General features: G+C 34.7%; 2 protein-coding genes across 2 annotated transcripts in view; both read left to right on the plus strand.

Moving 5' to 3' along the window:
- LOC311088857 (legumain-like) overlaps positions 1-15,358 on the plus strand; it is a 35,021-nt gene extending 19,663 nt beyond the window's left edge. Inside the window, exons 6-11 of the mRNA XM_084123229.1 lie at positions 12,899-12,992; positions 13,569-13,631; positions 14,261-14,327; positions 14,465-14,583; positions 14,706-14,816; positions 14,973-15,358. Of these exons, the coding sequence (XP_083979355.1) occupies positions 12,899-12,992; positions 13,569-13,631; positions 14,261-14,327; positions 14,465-14,583; positions 14,706-14,816; positions 14,973-15,014 (496 nt within the window). The 3' untranslated portion in view covers positions 15,015-15,358. The remainder of the gene's footprint in view (positions 1-12,898; positions 12,993-13,568; positions 13,632-14,260; positions 14,328-14,464; positions 14,584-14,705; positions 14,817-14,972) is intronic.
- On the plus strand, positions 10,506-12,005 carry LOC311088661 (legumain-like; the record flags this gene model as incomplete). Its single annotated transcript, XM_084122905.1, has 5 exons — positions 10,506-10,540; positions 10,898-10,998; positions 11,132-11,229; positions 11,693-11,783; positions 11,916-12,005. Exons 2-5 carry the CDS (start codon positions 10,933-10,935, stop codon positions 12,003-12,005), a joined length of 345 nt encoding a protein of 114 aa, XP_083979031.1. The 5' UTR covers positions 10,506-10,540; positions 10,898-10,932.
- Positions 15,359-20,313: the final 4,955 nt, after the last annotated feature.

Consider the following 20,313-nt stretch of genomic DNA (forward strand, 5'->3'; position numbering starts at 1 on the left):
TCATATTGATCACAAGTTTAGTATGGAGTACCACAAGGCTCAGGACTAGGACCATTGCTGTTCACCCTGTACATGCTACCCTTGGGAGATATCATTAAGCATGGAATTAGTTTTCACTGTTATGCTGATGATACTCCATTGATGTTTCTACGTGCCCCAACGAAATGCACCAATTCACAAAATTAACAGAATGCATAGCTGATATAAAAATCAGAATATAAACATATAAAATATAAAAATTTCTTACTAATTAATTCTGAAAAAAAAACTGTTTTTCTAATTATTGGGCAAAAAACCTCTGCACGTATTAACCCAGAATACTGTCAAACAATTGATGGCTGCTCTGTCAAGTCTTCGTCGTCGGTTATGAACCTGGGTGTGCTCTTTGATACCAACCTTTCATTTGAAAGCCACATTTCTAGTATCTGTTAAAAAGTCTTCAAAATATATCTAAATTACGACATAATATGAACTAACTGTTCCGCATTTTTCATTGAAAGCATATTATTGCTTTCAATGAAAAATGCGGAACAGTTAGTTCATACGTTCATGACCTCAAGGCTAGATTATTGTAATGCTTGATGGTTGCACTGCACACTTAGGGTGCTTTCACACCTGCCTCATTTAGTTCGGTTGAATCGCACTAGAGTTCGTTTTCCCCATTGGTGCGGTTCGTTTTGGCAGGTGTGAATGCGGCAATCGCACTCGGGTGCGCACCAAAAGCGGACCAAACAAGCGTACCGAGACCTCCTGGAAGAGGTGGTCTCGGTACGCTTTGAAACGAACTCTGGAGCGGTTCGTTTGTGGTGAGAACGTGATCCGACCTCGAACAGAACCAACTGCCAAAGAACTGTGCATTTTGGACTAAACCAGTTGCCGTAGTCAGCTGCGCTGTGCATTATGGGATGAGGAGAAATGTTTGTTACTTTAAGCATGGCAGGAGGATTTTTTCATTTTAGAGGAGGAGGCGTGTTCCGGCGCAAACTTCCCTGGTGCTATTTTGTAGGTTTAGAAAACAATTCCGCCACTTGCGCATGCATATGTTATTCATATATGCTATTTTAGGGGCGCATGCTTGGCCATAATCAATGTAGCGTGTGCACAACGCGCATGCACTTTGCTTATCTCATCTACACACAGACGCAGTTCTCATTTTTAGAAAATCATACATTATTACAAGGAAAAATATTTACACACGAGGGAAATCATTGTTGTGTCCATGAAGATGTGAAAAAATAGGCATAAATCTAGCTTACACATTTACCCAAATTATCATACGCCCGTTTAACCGAAGCTAATTTGGGTGTGTTTCTCCATCCCCATACAATGTCACTTCTCTGTGTTTTACGGCCCTGACGAGAACGTCGAGCTCCTCGGCTGTGAACTGCTCCTGGCGTGCGCCTGGCAAATTGCCCTCTCTTCCCGTTTTTCCAGTCTTACAGCTTCATATTTTTCTTGGGAGGTGCATGTGTTGGTTGACTCACTGTACTGTGGCAAATTTTATGGATTTCTAATCATTTCTAATGAAACTTCACTGATGCAGCCCACATAAATACCTTTCATTTTGAAATGAGAAAACTAACATCAAAGAAAACGTGATGGTTCTTGAATGTCTCTCTTCCAAACCCAAGAAATATTTCATATAGTTTCAAATTTTAAGAGACTCTATGATAATTCTGCCTAATTGGATGGAGCTGTAACCAGTGTGCAGGAGGTGTCGACCCAATGACGGGTAAGATTCCCGAGTGGTCAGAAGAGGACAGCCTAAGGCTTCACCGCCACTGGTCACCTGCCCAATAGGGAAGGGAGGTGTAATCTGTGAAAAGGGAGTGAATTCGATGCTTCTTTTGGGCCAAGAGCATCAAGGGGGGGCTGTAAGAAATTGTAGTCTGCCTCGACTCAGATTCCACTCCAATTTTTACAATAAGCTCACGCCCAAAATGGCATAATTATCCTAGAGAAGAAAAAAGTCAATTATACTTTTTTATGTACCATTTGGGTTGATCACATCTGTGATCAAACCCATAAATGACATATTACTTAACAATTAATTAATAGTCATGTGCCTCAACAAGTAAAGTCATAACATAATGATACATTTGCAAATCATTAGTTAATGGTTAATTAAAGCAGATAACTGGAAGTTGAAATACTTTGACCAACTGTGGTAATTAACGCATTAATTTACACTTTTAGTTAATAAAATAAGTTATTAAGGAATTAATATTATGACACATTTAATTAATAACAATTCATATATTACTTAATCTATTAATCATTTAGAATCTTTACTAGTTACTGATGCAGTAATCATTAATTAATGGTTTAGTTCTTCATGAGTCATACATTAACACATGATTATCTGTGCATTAGTTAAGCATGAATTAATGAAGATTATTAGTGCACCCGTATTGTAAAGTGTTACCTCACATCCTGAGCAAATGGTCATGTGGGAAATTGTGTAACTGAAACTGGTGAGTTTGTGCAATCAAAACGGCTGTTTTCAGTATCTCATTATCTATCTACAGTTTAATTTTTTTCTTGGGAGGTACATATGTTGGTTGACTCACTGTACTGTACTTATGGATTTCTAATCATTTCTAATGAAACTTCACTGAAGCAGCCCAGTACACACAATTGCAAAGTATCTTTTTCATTACACAAAATGAGTGTTTCATCGATATAAGTGTTTAACTATATACAATAATGCTTATTACTATCAAACTTTTTATTTGCATCTCTTGTGGTTCAGTTTAATACATTTGTCAATTTTTAATCAAGCTAATCTTAATGATTAATTAATTAATAATTTGGAACATCTATACATTTCCACAGATATAGATTCGATAGAACTGCTTTGCAATTTCTGAAACTGAAAAAAGAATTCTTAAAGTCATTTGAGAATTTATCACTAAAAACTCTAGTTTTACTATAATTTACACAAGTGATTAACTTTTTAACCCTCTGGGGCCTAAGGTGTTTTTGGGGTCCTTGAGATGTTTTGACATGCCCTGACATTTGTGCTTTATTCGGTTGCTTATAAACATATTAATGGCTAAGGTTTCATTACACTATTTAGCACAAACAAGGCTACCATAATATGTGAGCAATGTGTATGTACATGTTTGTATTTTTGAGAGAATAATGTTTATGCATGGTTATTGAAAAAACAAAAACAAAAATTATGTTCCTGAAATAAGGCCACAAAACACATATTAAAAATGTGTCCACAAGACTTTTGACTAATGGATGTTGTCGCCTAGACTTTTTGCCTTAAAATGATCTGAAAATCATCCTGCCAAATCATTCACATAAAACAATACATTGATTTAAATTTTGTAAGACACTTTTTGTTTCGAAAGGCAATATGTGGGGGCGTGAATGATCATGAATAATGCTGTGATTCACACCTGAGAAGACAATGACCTGCATAATGAGGCTTTCATTCAGGTGTGTATATTCTATAGAATTGGTTCAAAGTTAGAGTTGGAAACATCTTGAAAAAAATGTCTTTTCCACAAATTTTGTGTGCATGCAAATTTTATAATATCCAAGGTATTTTTTCATTAATACTTTTTCTCCAAAAGGTTTAAATATGGAGTTTGACTTGAAAATCTTTTTGTGAATATCTTTTTTTCTTTTCTCTTTCTTTCAATATCATGTTGGTTCATGATCATGTATAAAGTGGTTATCTGTGTGTGATTAAGTCGTTACTGCATGGAATGATTGAGTAATTAGTTCATTAATGAGGTCAGGTGTGATGGTTCACACTAGCCGCGTTTCCATTACCCTTCAAATTGCGCAAATTGAAATTGCGAATTGAAAATACGCCCAATGGAAACACGTAAACTCCCATTTATCGCAAAAAAGTTTTTACGCTCGCATGAGGTGGTTTTTCAGGCAATTCGAAAAAGGAATAGAATGCAATGGAAACAGTTTTCGCGCATTTACAGTCACCTGACTTAGAAGGTGCGGTGTGTTTGGACAGAATACGAGACAGAGTTCTTTATTAAATTCATAAAAGACAAAAGAATGACAGAAATACTGGATTCTAAACCTCAAAGAAATGTCACAATCAAGACCTCGGAGCAGAAAAGAGACCCAGAAACACCTCATATGTGCCGCTCATTTCGCAATAGTTTTTTATCAATATTTAGAAAAAATCGCAAAAGTTTTGCGCAAATCTGTAATGGAAACACTCCTACTGATATAAATTGTATCTGTCTATGATTGTTGTTTGCCTGACGAAGACCCTTTGGGTCGAAAAGTTGCTTTTTTTAATAAATCTTTGGGAGCAGAAGTAGCAGTGTGCCGCTTTTTGTTTATTTTGAGTTTGATGATTTATTTTGATCGAGCACCTGCCAAAAAGTGTCTGAATGTGCACACTATCTCTTTATTATAATAAAATCCAAGGTAAACATTGTGCAGTTAATTCTCAAACTGTAGTTGTAAAACTACAAACTGTAAAACTTTTCAGAAAGTTTTGGAATATGTATCCTCTCCCCAAATTTGTCACTAATAAAACACACACACACACAAAAAAAAAACATTTAATGAAAAGGCTTATATTGACCGATTTAGATTTTGTTTTGTTTAGATTTACCTTGTAAATATATTTTTTGCTATTTTATTAAAAATATTACAATTACAACAACAATTACAATTTTAACAATATTTCAAGTGTAATCTTTCTTTGTAAAAAGTATACATTTTATCATACGTATTTCAAAGTTAAGGATTCATTAGTTTGAATATTGGAACAAACAATATAATAACAGCTAAGTTGATAATTCAATATACCTACTTTATTTTTGACAAAACATCCCATACTATATATTTAACATGAGCAGAAATTGGCGAACAAAAGCTTATTTGAAGTGGCAGTAGTATTTTTTACAGTAAAAACTTTATAATCTATCCAAAATTAATCAACGAAATCTTGTCTAAACATTCATATTTCGTCTATAACATATAGTTTTTATGATATATTAGCATATAAATGTTAATTTGCAGTTTAATACGCTGCTTATAGAAAGACATTTTATTTCAACATATTTCAGACGATTTTTACTCATCTCAGTATAGCTATATAGTTTGGTAAAAGCTAAACTAGTAGATGTGTTCATGTAAAAATAACATGTTTACTAATGTAAGTGCAAGTGTGAATGAACGGCACAGATGTGCATTTTTTTCCGGTTACTAACATAGATGAGTCACATAGTTGGTTCTGTCTTGGATTTGGACCTGCTATCGTTACTTCTTAGCCTGGCAAGCCAGACCTACATCAAGATGTTAGGTCTGGCAACTCACCATAGACACGGCTCAATCCGAGGGTTGGGATAAATGGCTGTCTTTCAAATTCCCTCTGCACACAATAGGACAGCGCTTCAACCAACCAGAGCGTTTTCCCAACAGCGGAGCTAACATTAGTTGATAGATTCAACTTTTGCCATATCTGGCTGGCAAAACTACGAACACATCTTCCTTTTTTAAGAATGACTTCAGTGCCGTTCTTTGTTCTTTTCTCAAAGAAAAGCTTATTAACTCCAAGTCCTCCAGAGTAGTGGCCAAAGCTGATTCGAAAGACCGCTGTTCGTCATCAGCCAGTCTTTGTTTTCAAGTAGCAGGGAATTCACACAGAACCGTCACAACTCTGTCGTCATTATGTTAAGCCCACCCCGCCTACTCTATACACTATATGATTGGCCTGACCAGAGTTTGGTTTTTCCAGCACGAAAGTCAACGGAGAGTTGCTAGACTACCCTGGAAGCAAAATAAATTTTGCTGCCGCTAGGGTGCATCTAGATTTCTAGGCTAGTTACTTCTAGGTCTTCCGTGTAAATTAATCTCCAATAAACATGCTAGATGATTTTTTTACTTGTTAGGAAAAATATTTTGATGTCTTGTATTAGGGATAAATCACCCTCTCTAAAAGGCTGGCATACATTTTTAAGATTATTCCTTTGGAGCTCCTGATTCATACCTTATTTATTTTAAATCACATTTGGACCCTATTTCTTATTGTTGATATATGTATTTATTTTGTGTTGTCATACTTGATGCTGTTATTGATGCTGTCAGTAACCAGACAGTTTCTGGTCTCATTGACTTCCATAGTAGGAAAAAAATATACTATGGAAGTCAATGAGACCAGAAACTGTCTGGTTACTGATATTCTTCTAAATATCTTCCTTTCTGTTCAGCAGAAGAAAGAAATTCATAAAGGATTGAAACAACATGAGGGTGAGTATATGATGACAGAATTTTCATTTTAAAGTGGAGTATCCCTTTAAAATAGCATCTGAACGCACCACTGAAAACGCGCCACTGACTTAGACTTAGACTAGGTTTTTCCTGGTCTGTGGCAGAATTATTTTCTGGAACTGCAAAATAGCACCAGGGAACGTTTACGCCAGAACACGCCGCCTCTTTTCGCTGAACCGCCCCCGGGAGCGCAACTTCATTCCCTAATTTACCGACGTGCATCTGTGGAGGGAAAAGTCCGCTGTGCATCGGGTGCAAAATAGGAATGATACATGCGTCGGTGTACAAAGTCAATTGCGCTGGGTGCAAGATAGGGCCCCATAAGTCTGAGTGGACATCCATGAGATGCGGAGTCCCTCAAGGCTCAATTCTTGCGCCACTCCTGTTCAACCTGTATATGCTCCCACTGAGCCAAATAATAAGAAAGAACCAAAATAGCTTACCACAGCTATGCAGACGACACACAGCTCTACTTAGCCCTATCGCCTAACGACTACAGCCCCATTGACTCCCTGTGCCAATGCATTGATGAAGTCAACAGTTGGATGTGACAAAATTTTCTTCAGTTAAACAAAGACAAAACTGAAGTCATTGCGTTTGGAAACAAACATGACATTCTCAAGGTGAATGAATACCTTGACTCTCGGCGTCAAACAACTAAAAATCAAGTCAGCAATCTTGGTGTGACACTAGAGTCAGACCTTAGTTTCAGTAGTCATGTCAAAGCAATAACTACATCAGCATACTATCATCTGAAAAATATTGCAAGAATTAAAGGTGCTGTAAGCGATCTCGGTTGGCGTAACCTCTTGTTGATGTTTGAATTATTATCAAACAAAACGGAGGCTAGCTAGACCCTCCCTCCTCCTCATCCGCGCACTAACCCACCGAACCCCACCCCCACATCATTCTTGTCGGTTATTGGCTGGAACAGTTTGTTATGTTTCGTGCTGTGGGTCGCTCTGTTTGTTGCTCAGTTTGTTTTTGCTGTAGTTTGTGGAGCCTGTGGTGTCTGCAGATACCGTGTTTTTTTACAGTGTGTTCAGGGGACAGGCAGCTAGCGGATAGTGAGGAGATGTTTGCGGTATGTGAAAAAAAATGTTTTGCCCTAAAAAACGCGTGAGATCGCTTACAGCACCTTTAAATACTTTGTTTCCAGTCAAGACTTAAGAGAAACTTGTAGGGTGGATTTGCTTTGGGTGCACTTACCTAACGCTAAAAGATGTTTCATGCCTCTAACAAGTTCTTTCGATCTTCTTTCTGATCTGAATGGTGTGTGGAAAACACTTGAGTTTTGCCAGACTTGTCCCAGCATCTTGAACGCAACTGAATGCTTTTTCAAGTGTCTCCATACTTTAAAAAAACGCAGAAAACTACTTTTAAACAAAATATTTACGTACATATTTACAGTGGGTCTATTCGCACGGGATTAGTATTACCTGAGGTAATTTTTCCGGACCTTTTCCCTGAAAGTAAAAGTCGCCGTAATCTTTACTGATTGTCCACAATGATTACTGAGATGGCACATTCGGACGGGACTAAAATCACAGAGAAGTTCTGGTAATTATTATTTTACCCCACCTCTCCATGTTACCTGTCCGAATAGGGTTATACTTGCATTTGGATCTACAACTCTCATTGTGACACTTACATTGCATTTAAAGTACACATTTACATTCTTATCAGTTCTTGCTTTCCCTGGGAAACAAATCCATGACCTTGGCATTGCAAGTGCCAACACTCTACTGTTTGAGCTACAGGAAAGCTGTGACAGTTACTATTCAAAGCCCTGAGACCCACCATGGGATTGATGTAACTGATGGAGTGGCACAGACTCGAACAACACCAGTGACTGCTTCTTCTAGAAGGACTAATGGTTCAAATGAAAAAAAGAACAGACAATGGCAAAAAGAAACAAGGGGAGATCAAACCATTTCAGAGACTACAGACAGCAGTCTTTCCACCAAGACAGAAAACAAGTGGGTAAAGGACACTCACACACCAAGAAGTGCACACAGACACAGACTCACTGCACATGACACGAGACAGAGACAAATAAATACACACTTTAATGCAGAAAATATGTACTGATTGCACACACTGAGAAAATGGACACAATAAAAAACACTGCGTTGCATTGGGTGGAGAGAGTATTTCACTGTTGTTTTAATTAATATTTTGTAAAATGTATACATATTTGCATAATTACCATTACATTTAACTATATTTTGTTTGTTTTCTAACATATTGTTTTGAATATATTGTTGAATGCTTTGAATGATGATGATATTTTAATGTTTGTTAACAATAGACTAATCTCTGATTGAAACACCATGGTTGCATCATCTTGAATATATCTTATATTCATGCATTAGGCCTGTGCAGGACCAGTAATATTTGCAAAATGCCCCTTAAACTTATAATGGTGGCACACTCTGGCCTACATTATCTGTTGCAAATCAGCTGTTCCAAGAGATAGTTTACAAAATAAACTGCTGGCACAGACTACTTGCAAGGTAAGAGAATAGTTATCCAATTTCCATCTGTGGATGGACTGAGGAATAGTTATATAATTTATAAATATATATTAGTATTTAGAAATATTTAATAATTATAGTTGTCTCTTCCTATTGATTGTAAAACCTGCACCTCTTCTGTGGCAAATGTTAATACCATAATGATCCCTTACTTCATGAAGTCAAGCAGCAGAAGTTAACAGCAGAATATATATATCATAATGCTGTCAATATGAATTACAAACAAATACTTAGTAGATCACATTAATAAAATACATCAGTTAGGATTAGGGGATAGAATATACAGTTTGTACAGTGTAAAAAAAAACATTATTTCTATATGTGTGGCATGCATATAGCATACAGTTACGTGTGTTGCTCAAGTGATCTTTGTCTTGCCTGCATGTTCGCACACCTCTGACTCCCACATTGCATTCCATTTCCACATAATCTGTTGAACAAAGAAAAAGAACAAAAAATATGTTGAAATTACATTTCAGAAGAAAATGTGATATCTGAAGAAAGTAATTAATTCGTCACTGCTGCATGTGACACTGGTATTTTCTTTTGAAACATGTTGTTGCCATTACTGATTTTTTTCTTCATTACTGAAGATTAAACGACAGGAATTGTCTTGTCTAATCTTTTAATCTTTAGAAAATCAGTATATGAAACAGATGTTTCAAAAGAAAATACTGGAGTACAGCAAAAAAAAAAGTTTTTCATTTTGTAAGATTTGTTTTTCTTTTGCAAAAAGAAAAGTTTTTTTTCACCCTGGTAGTAATTATTTTGTTACATTAAAAAAACTGATATTATCATTTTTAGACAAAATCTTTTGGTTATTTTGAAAATATTCTATCTGGACTTCTTTTAAATGAATTGCTTGATTTTTATATTATAAAGAGCAGTTGAATAAAGGTAAAATTTATTAAAATTAATGAAAATAGAAGCAAATGAAATGTATTTTTTCCTCTCTCTGAAAAACAGACGCTTCTTTCTTGGAATTTAATCGATTACATTTTTTATTTTTTATTATTATGTGTTTTTTGTCTTATTGTTTTTATACTCCTTTTTTGTTGTTAGAATTAAATACCTGTAATATTTTGTCATGCATGCCAATTATCAGACTCTCTTGGAGCTCCACCTGTGACAGAGTTGTATTTCATTAATCATATTCATATTTCATTAACTATTTATAAATATTTAATTCATAAATATTTAATTAAAAAAACAAATTTTGTTTAAACTCATTTAAAAATATTACTATTGCAATTACTATCTTCTAAACAGATTTCATTGTGAAATTGATATATTTTGTACATTTTGTGGTTTACATGTTGAAACGTATTTTGTTTTTGGTCTGATTTCGCGCAAATGACATTTAATAAATAATAATAATAATTCAATCATTTAAAAAAAAAGAGAAAACCTGTGGAAGAGCTTCATATTTCCAATTTGATTACTTGTATGTAACTGTTACTGTAACAAGTGTCCCACCTCAAAAGTTTAAAACCAAATCAATTTAATTCCAATTCAAAACTTGGTTTCAGATGATTCACAAAGTCACCAACTGCCATCAATTAAAGTGAATAAGAAAAGTATTGCAAAATATGAAATACACACTCCCACCGGCACAAACTCTCCGCCCATGAGTCTCAAATGAAAGGGATAAACTGCCTATATAAAGACAGAGGCTATCTGACTAAAACCACCAGAGATCAACAGGACAGGCACACAGGAACACCTGATACTCAACACAGGTATGATGGCATATGATCCAATCATCTACATACATAATCTAAATCACTAAACACTTAAAGCAACTGTATTTAATTATGTAGATAATTGGGTAAAATAGAAACATTTTTGAGCAGTATTTTTAACATCATGACGAGTGATTGACATTCAGCACTTCATCAATAGAAAGCAACATTTAGTTTAAAACCTGAACTCCTGTTATATTGTCCTAAACTTTATAACATATCATTACTTGTGTTCTTTTCTGTGTTTCTTAAAACGCATAATAAATGTATGAGCCATTAAAAAATTTTAGCCAATTAAAAGCATTAGAACAATGTTCATTTAGTTTTAAATTGCTATTACAATTATTATTTTAGATTCCAATAGACTTTGTTTGGAAAAGGCTTTTGAAATGTCTGGAAAAAAATGGATTCTCCTTGTCGCCGGCTCAAAGGACTGGGCAAATTACAGACACCAGGTTTGTGTTTATTTTGTTTGTTTTTTTGTTTGTTTTTTTAAGACACATTGCTCATAAATTCCCCAAGGTGTGATGTGCCTCAGTTTATAAATGATGACAGTAACTGAAATCATCTTTATCATTTGCGTTTCAGGCCAATGTGTGCGGTTTATATCAGATCATTAAGAAACATGGAATTCCTGATGAGCAGATTGTGGTGATGATGTATGATGACATCGCTAAAAATTCAAAGTGAGTAATTTGCCAAAGCTTTTGAGTATCATGTGTTTAGTTGATCTCAATCACCTGTGCTAAACTTACTGCTAATTAGTAGAGCGGGAACAGTGTAACCGAGCCGCATTTCTGGGGTTTTCAAAAGCAAAACAGGGTTGTCACAGAGGGACGACTGGAATACATTACATTATTTTCTGAATTCGCCACAATAGCAAAAGGGGAAAAAGATCAAAAATGCATGATTAACATACTGACTTTCCAAAAGAGGAAGAAAATAGAGAGATTGATTACGGAAGACAAGATTGAAAGATGTCAAATCGACCGTCATTTCCTCAGACGTTCATTACAAACACCCTCATAACAGCATTTATAGCAAACTCTGCAAGATTTAATAATTCTAGAAACACGTCATCACAGAAAACTGTGGATAAGATTGTTGGAGCTGATTGTATTTAACACTTTCCTTCTTCACTGCCTGCAGAAACCCATGTAGCGACCCTAATGGAGAAATTGTCAGTGTAGTTGATGATTCAAACGTGTACTTAAATGTTCCAAAGGACTACAATGGAGAGGTAATATTTGTTTTGTTTTGACATGGTAACACGTTTAGTTTTATTTAGTATTTAGTTAGTTTTTATTCTATATCTGTGCACAATTATAACTTTCAACAATAATGATTAATTATGACAATTATGATCTTATAGGATGTGACCCCAGAGAACTTCCTGGCTGCTCTTCGAGGGGATAAGATTTACACAAACAAAAAAGTAATAGAAAGGTTTGTTTGTCAGTAAATAAGAAATCTTTCAACCTTTCAATGATATCAATGTCATGTAATGTTTTATTATTAATATATCATCACTTTTGAGCAGTTAATTAAGGGCCAATCACTGAATGTGAGGAAGCAGCACAGGTGCTTAGAGATGTAGCTTTGAATCTGAAATCACATACTTCCCGATATATATATGTATGTGTGTGTGTGTGTGTGTGTGTGTGTGTGTGTGTGTGTGTGTGTGTGTGTGTGTGTGTGTGTGTGTGTGTGTTCCTTATACGACCTTAAGTCATAGGGCTGGAGCCTTTCCCAGTTTCCTAGGCCAGAGTCAGGGGAATGCACCCTGGACAGATGGCCAGTACTAAAGAGGCAAAAAGCAGTATGTGACAAAAGAAGTATGTCCAAATTTCACAGAACTCATAAAGGAGTTGGCAAAAAGTACTCAGATTACCTATTTCTTCCGGCGAGATTCTAGCTTCGTCCGGAATTGCATACTTGAATAGGTACTTATTTTGAATAAGTAATTATTTCACGACCACTAAAAAAGTCATTCATACTATATAGAACCTACTTTTTTAGCAGTTGAAAAGTATTCATTTATTCAAAAGTACCTACCTAAGTAGGAGAGTATGCGATTTCGGACGCAGCCAATATTTTCGTCGAAATACACATTTTTCTATGAATTAGGTGACCGCACCACCTACTGGTCAAAAAGCAATTGTTTCACGTTATAAATATTTCTACATGTGGATTTTGGAAACAACTTTGCCTACAATTATCACCAGGGATGCTCTGTACAATGAAATAACTGTAACAGATCTGCCGCTTCAGTGATTGGCCCTGTAATTGCTGCTTGCTGCTAATGTGAATTTGCAGCTAAAATGAAGTATACATTATTATTTTCATTTAATGCAGTGGACCCAATGACAACATATACGTCTACATGTCCGGTCTGGGAAAAGAAGACGAAACATTTCAAGAAGGCCCGTTTCAGTTTCTTGAGAAAACAGTAAGTATAAAAAGATTCAAGAGATTATCAGAATAGACATGATATATGGTACATTTATAATGATGAGCCAAAATATTATGATATAAAAATGCCAATTCTCTACTCTCAAGAGTGTGAAGCTCACAGCTCTCAAATAATTCACTTTTAAACCAAGCAGTTTTCTGTCTACAAACTTGAATATGAGCAAAATCTATGGGGAACATTTTCACCCTCATGCAAAACTCCCAATCGCACGGATTCCTAATGGAAAGACATTCTGCCAACCCAAAAATTTGCAGTAAAACAATAAATGGGCAGGAAAAAAGATATTAATAATACTAATCTATAGCAGAAACCGAAAATTTGCATCACTCATTTATAAGTGTAACTATGGATATACGTACGATATACAAAACATACAAAAATTTTGTTTTATTTTTTACATTTATTATTATTTATTTATTTGCTTTTAATGGTTACAAGCGATCATCTTAAAAATGACTATTTACCCAGTGGGAATTTACCATGTAACTACAGGGAATAAAACTAACAATTCAAGATTTTGCATGACTATTAATTCAGTATGTTTTATGACAGCTTTCTCCTGATGCCCTCAATGAAACGCTCCAGAGCATGCATGCTGAAAACAAATTTTCAAAGGTATGTATTCAGTAATGTTCACATGATTTTTACGTATTATAGTATTATCCTTCAGAAATCATTCTAATATGATTTAATGCTCAAGAAACATTTTGCATCATCAATGTTGAAAATAGTTTTTTACATTTTTATTTCAGGATTCTTTGATAAATAGAAAATTTAAAAGAACAGCATTTCTCTGAAATAGAAAGCTTTTGTAACATTAAACACTACCGGAGGAATAAAAGAAAGGAATAAAAGAAAGCAATACTTTTATTCATTAAGGATGAATTAAATTGATCAAAAGTTACAGTAAAGACATTTATAATGTTACAAAAAATTCTATTTAAGATAAATGCTGTTATTTTGAACTTTCTATTCATTAAAGAAACCTAAAAAGAAATAAAAAAATTGTACACAACGGTTTTCAACATTGATAATGATGAAAAATGAATGTTTTTTGTGCATCATTCTATTTCTAGCAGGTCCATCTTACCCTACAGTCACATTAGTAGGCCTACTCCTTTCACAACTGATACTGCAAGCTTTTGAAAGGGGCAACAACAACTGTAGTGATATAAAACTGCTTAAGTAAAGAGAATGAGTGGGCTGTAAATATCTTACTATTTCCTCATGTATATGTGCTGCAGATGGTGATATTCATGGAGTGTAGTTACTCTGCAAGGATGTTCAAAGATCTTCCCGATGATATAAACGGTAAGATGCTATATGAAAACCACAACTAATGGTCCTGCCTTATTCACACTGGTTTTTATTTCAAAAGTTGTTTGTCCATAATCTACAGTATTTTCCCCCAAAAATGTGAACTGATCTGTTCTGAATCTGTCACCCAGTCTGGGCGTTGGCTTCATGTCATAAAGATGTCCCACTCTGTCCCTCTGATTTCAATGATAAGATGGACATCTTCCTCTCTGATAAATTCTCAAGTGCTTGGTTGAAGGACCTTAGCAAGGTAAGTGTTTTCTGCCAGTTAACTTTAAACTGCAAATTGTATTTGTAGGTTAACATTCTGATCTCATTACAGCCACAAAGTAAACATGACAAATGTGTGTATTTGTCTTTATATATTCACAGGCTGACTTTACTACAACAACATTCAAACACATAACAGAGACTAGACAATCTAAATATCTTGAAGAAAATCCTGTTGGACCCTGCCCCTGCCCCTGCCAGTTTGGGAACACGGTATTAACAATTCCAAAACTTTAACCAATAAGAACTTAAGTTATAATTTTCATTATTTAAATATAACAGGATATGATCACATATATATTCACAATATCCATGAATGTTGTATTTTTTTCTAAATTGGTTTCTGTTCATTTTTCTTTCTTTCTGTAGGATTACATTAACTGTTGCCTCAGTGAATTTCTGCAACAATGAACTCCCTACAAGCTGTTCAAGCCTTGTTCAAGAAAACATCCTGCTGAGGCTCAAGCAAATGACCAGAGTAATTCAGAGTATTCTGATGACCTTTTGTACTAGTTTCTTGTTTCAGACTTATAGCTTTATGATTAAGATTAAATTGATTGCAAAGTAGCATACACTATCATTTAAAGGTTTCTGGTTTGGGGTTTATTTATTTATTCATATTATGTTCTTCTTTCTTATATTCTTATGTTCACCAAGGCTGCATTTGTTTGATCAAAAATAGCGCCTAAAAAGTAATATTGTGAAATATTGTACCAAAAAAAAAACAATAAAATTGGGAATAAGGTTAAAAATCCAGTGATTGTGTGTGTTATTTTATGTATGTGAATGGTTTTGACAGCTTCTTTAATTCTACATTGTGTTACGGTGCAAACGGCTGAAAGAATGGTTCGTCAAAAGGATGAAGACTTCACCTTCTAATTTGCTTATTTAAGTTTCACTCCTTACAAACAGATGCAGAAAAATCAGGCATGAAAATCACACAAAGTGCACATGTAGATATAATTTATTGGACTGGCCTGTACAAATTTCAAACCTGAACTTCACTGAACACATTTGGGATGGTTATATGCATGGATTTGAAATGTGTGGTGTTTAAAAGCTCACTTTTGCACGAGTGACTTTAAATATGCTGTTCATTGATAAATAATGTCTTACTGACTTGTGTTGCTGAAATTACCTGTTCACCATTAGAACAAATATAAAACCTGATTACATCAGAATTCATCATCATCATCATCTGTGTCTTTTACACCTGTTATAAACTACAAAGCAACACTGATTTTGTCATAAATATATCAAAACAGATATAAACTGTATGACATACATTAATTATCTCAAATATTATCCTTTAGAAGAGATACAGTAGTCAAAAGTTTGATTGAATTTGTTTCTCATAATCCTCAAGACCTTTTGGCCTTAAGGCTTATGCTTAAATCCTTGAAATTCGTTAGACAAATGTAATTTAAGAGCAGAGGCAGATGCAATCATATCCAGACAGGCGAATTAGAAGAAGTTTAAATATAGGCTAAGAAAGCTTTGATTTTACTTTTCTAAAATGTGGGGAAAATAGCAATAATACTGTATGTCTGTATTGTAAGTTGCCTTAATCAAAAATGTTCATTAACTGGAAAGTTGAGTGATAATATTTCAAAATGATCATTTTGACAGACAATAAGTATTGCATTTACCTGCTTTAGAAACATTCCAGTAAACACTGCTATGAGAAGAGAAAAGAGGGGGGCAATTACATTTTAAAGCATCCATGTGAAAACAAACCTGGAAAGGAGACGTGATGATTTGGGTAGAAAATTATTATTGCATTGCAGTGATTATTTATGGGATATATATCGTAAATTAAATCGGAAGAGCAGAGCACAAATGTGCAGTAGGTTATTTCTACTGTTACACAATGAAAAAAATTATTCGTTGAATTTAATAAAAAATTTATCGTAAGTGGTTGCACACAATTGATTTTAGCTACATTTAAACAAATGCATTAAGTTGAACTTAATTTTAGTTCAACTTCATGAATTTGTTTAAATGTAGCTAAAATCAATTGTGTGCAACCACTTACGATAAATTTTTTTATTAAATTCAACAAATCATTTAGAATACAAAGGAAAAAGGGAAAAGAATCAGGAGGAAAAGAACTGAAACGAGCTCTTGCCATAGATATTTTGTCACATTAAATACCAAGTGTTAACGTTATTTTCCTGACATCTGAAAATAGAACATGAGGGAAATTTTACAGCTCATTGAGTTAAACTGACTGATAAGGATTATTCATAGCACAACCTTATGATTTGAAATGTTTTGTTTGTTTGTTTATCAGTCTTTTTGAGCGGAACTTCCCCAAGCCGGAAGTGCCTCCCATAATCTCGTTGGGAAAAAGGTGGACAGTTAAACCAGTTTTGTGGTTTTGAACCACAGCTCTAGATGGTGCTGAACTCAATCTATCCACCAGATGATGCTGTACACTCATCAAAATCAGTTCCTTCAATCAAAAACTGCCTTTGAGTAAATGTGTATTGAAGATGTTTCAGATGCTTTGGGTATAAAGTCTATTAAATAACCAACCACTGTTAGAAACTAAATACACATATTTTCACTAATGAGATCAATGCACTTTAAAGTAAAAATCTCTAGCATAAAAAGGTTTGAAGATAATATCATCGCTTGCATCACAGATGTGATATTAAAATCAGAAAATGGGGGTTAATTCTGTAACTTGTATGACCTCCAGTCAACAACCATCTACACACGCAATACACATCCACATACAATACAAGGAAGTGCAACCCACTACAAACAGACATACAGTGTAGTATCTTGTAAACAAATAATTGAAGCATACTGTGTGCACACTGCAAACATGTGATTTAAAGACAACGGTATAGGATATATTGTTTCTACACTCGTGGATATTTTGTATGATGGGTTTTTTATAGTAATTACTTAGTTTTGTGTTTGTCAAACGGGTTTATCCTACTGCAAAAAGCCATGGTAAAGTCATTTGGCTGTCGTGAAGTGCTTGGCCTTTACCCTACAAGCTCTTAATGCTTGTCACTGAGGCATTTGGCATGTATAAAATTTTTGGGTAAACATTTTTCTCATTTTATAGCTCCTGGGCGTATATTTACTACAGAGGTCCACTAAAAAAAGCTACTGTGAAGAAAAATAGGCTTTATGAGATGAGATCATCAACCTTTGTGCTCCTCGCGTTTCTGAGGCCAAACACACACGGTAACTCTGTGTTGTTCAACATGACAGGTGACATCTTGATCGTTTCACACTTTCTAGGTTATTTGTACTAGATAGAAGCCATTTTTATAATGAAATATAAATATTACTTTATATTTTATATCATTTTATATTGACTGGTGTTACTCTAGCATTCAGCTATTAAAAACTCCTAACTCTAAATATTAAACTTTGAATGCAGCAACATATATGAATGATACCTCAATTTGTGCAGCTTAGTGAGAAGAGATGTGCTATTACTGTTTTAAATTATCTTACATTTTTGTGAGAACTGTAATTTTGCACATTTTGCTTGCATGGAGGATGGAATATAGAGCCAGAATGTACAGACTTGGAAATGTCTCTTTTAACTTAGACCGCAACTAAAACATGTTTCATAAATTTGAAAAAATCTATTTCCACCATATCATCCATCTAAATCAACAAATTCTGAGATATATATTTGTCTTCAGGTGAATTCTTACAGTTTAATTTGGCATTATAAGGTCATGAAGCTGAAAGGTGCTTCTCTGATAATTTAATGCTGATATTTCAACAAATATCCACTTTTCACTATTTTGCTATGCAATATAATATTTTTTATCTTTAAAATTGTTTAAAAATGATTTTCTTTAATACATGTCAACTATTTCTAACTACTTTCAAATAAATACTGTTTTTGTGAAATTTCTATTTATCAAAGAATCATTAAAAAAATGTGTCAGTTTCCACAAAAATATGAAAGTAAGCATGAAATGGAAGTTGCAATAGTGTTTTCATCCCTATTGTTACGTGTATCCAAGTGAAATGGCTTCTCAAACAGGAATAAAAAGGTAGGACGGGACTTGATTTTGTCCATCAGGAATCGACTGGATGGTTGTGGTTTGCAATTGGTCGATCTCGTGTGAGTGACAGGTTGTCCCGCCCTCGTGCCAGTAAACACATCATCTGAATTCGGAAAGGTATGGAAAATTAATAACGCATTCTACCTTAAAGTAAAATGATTATGCTTGCTATGGTAGTCGGTTACATTACAGTACATCAGATTTCACTTCTCACGTGAAGCCAGTAAGTAGAGATGACTGTCGGTGTGCAGTCTTTGGTGTGCAACAGATCCTGATTGTCATTGACAAATATCTTATCTTGTAAAGTGTGTGGTCAGTACCACCACTCCCTACACAAAGTATGCGTGATCGTGAGCTGGAAAGGGAAAGTAAAAAGCGAGCGTGCATTCAAAAGTGATTTTAATACCCACGCATATTGATATCTTCTCCCTGATACCCGCAAATTATATACAATATAATTACCCAACTGTATAACTGCAAGAGTACGCTATTCAATTTTTGTTATTCACTATTCAAAAACTCATGTTTTTTTTTCCATCACCATGTCCCTTTAGGGGCTCCATAGAATGCATCATTTAATTTTTTAATCATAGTATTCTAAATTGTGAGTATAATATAAGTTTGCCACAGACGAGCACCATTTGATTTAAAAATATCTATTAACAAATAACCTTTCAAAAGAATAGTTTCACTTCCTAACCATCATGTCGTTCCAAACTATATTCTTTTGTGTTTCACAGCAGACAGAAATGAAAACAATATTTAAATTTTTGGGTGAACTATCCCTTTAAGAGCTTTACACGTTCTCACATGGCCAAAAATATACTTCCAACAATCATGCAAGTTTGGAAACCGTTTGTTATGTGGCCATAACTCTTTCTGTCCAGGTGTCTGGACAACTCTGGCATCAGATGAGCGATATCTTCCATCCATAACTGTTTCACTTTTGACCACTCAGGAAAACAGCCACAGAATGTCCAAGTGTCCATTTCCTGTCCCTCATCCCACAATGCGTATTTAATTACGTAACACAGGCCTTTCTTTTTATGTGTTTTTCCTAGGTCTGTATGTGTTTGTGTGTTTCTGCTCTTGTGACGCTGCGTATCTCAGGGATGAGGCCATCCGAGGGGAACCTTTGGAAAATGACACAGAGGCTGATAGATGTGTTTGCTGTGGCACCAGGCAAAGCAAGCCTGACTGCCGCCCGCCTGCTTTTTCTCAGCAAACTGAATGTTGTTCTCATGCATTACTGCTGTTAGAGTACAGTAGAGACCTTGTAGACTATGTACATTAAGTAAAGAATATTTGGATGTATCTAAAGTATCTCAAGCATTTAAAATGTTGTCATCTTTTTCTCAGCCTAATGTTGTTTTGTTAAATTTAATCTGAAAGGTTTGAAGTCACTTAAAGCAATTGCCATTTTGCATGTCACAGAACAAGTAAACAATAATCTAATTTTTCATAACATACAGCATCAGAAGACTTGAAATATAGTGCACGGCTACTTTTGTCCCTTTTGGAAGTATACACTACAGTTCAAACATTTGAGGTCGGTAAGATTTTTTTTTTTTTTTTAAGAAATTATTACTTTTATTCAGAAAGGATGCATTAAATTAATCAAATGTGACAGTAAAGACATTTATAATGTTGCAAAAGAGTTCAAT

Source organism: Abramis brama (genome assembly GCF_963993115.1).
Source record: "Abramis brama genome assembly, chromosome: 8".
NCBI lineage: Eukaryota > Metazoa > Chordata > Actinopteri > Cypriniformes > Leuciscidae > Abramis > Abramis brama.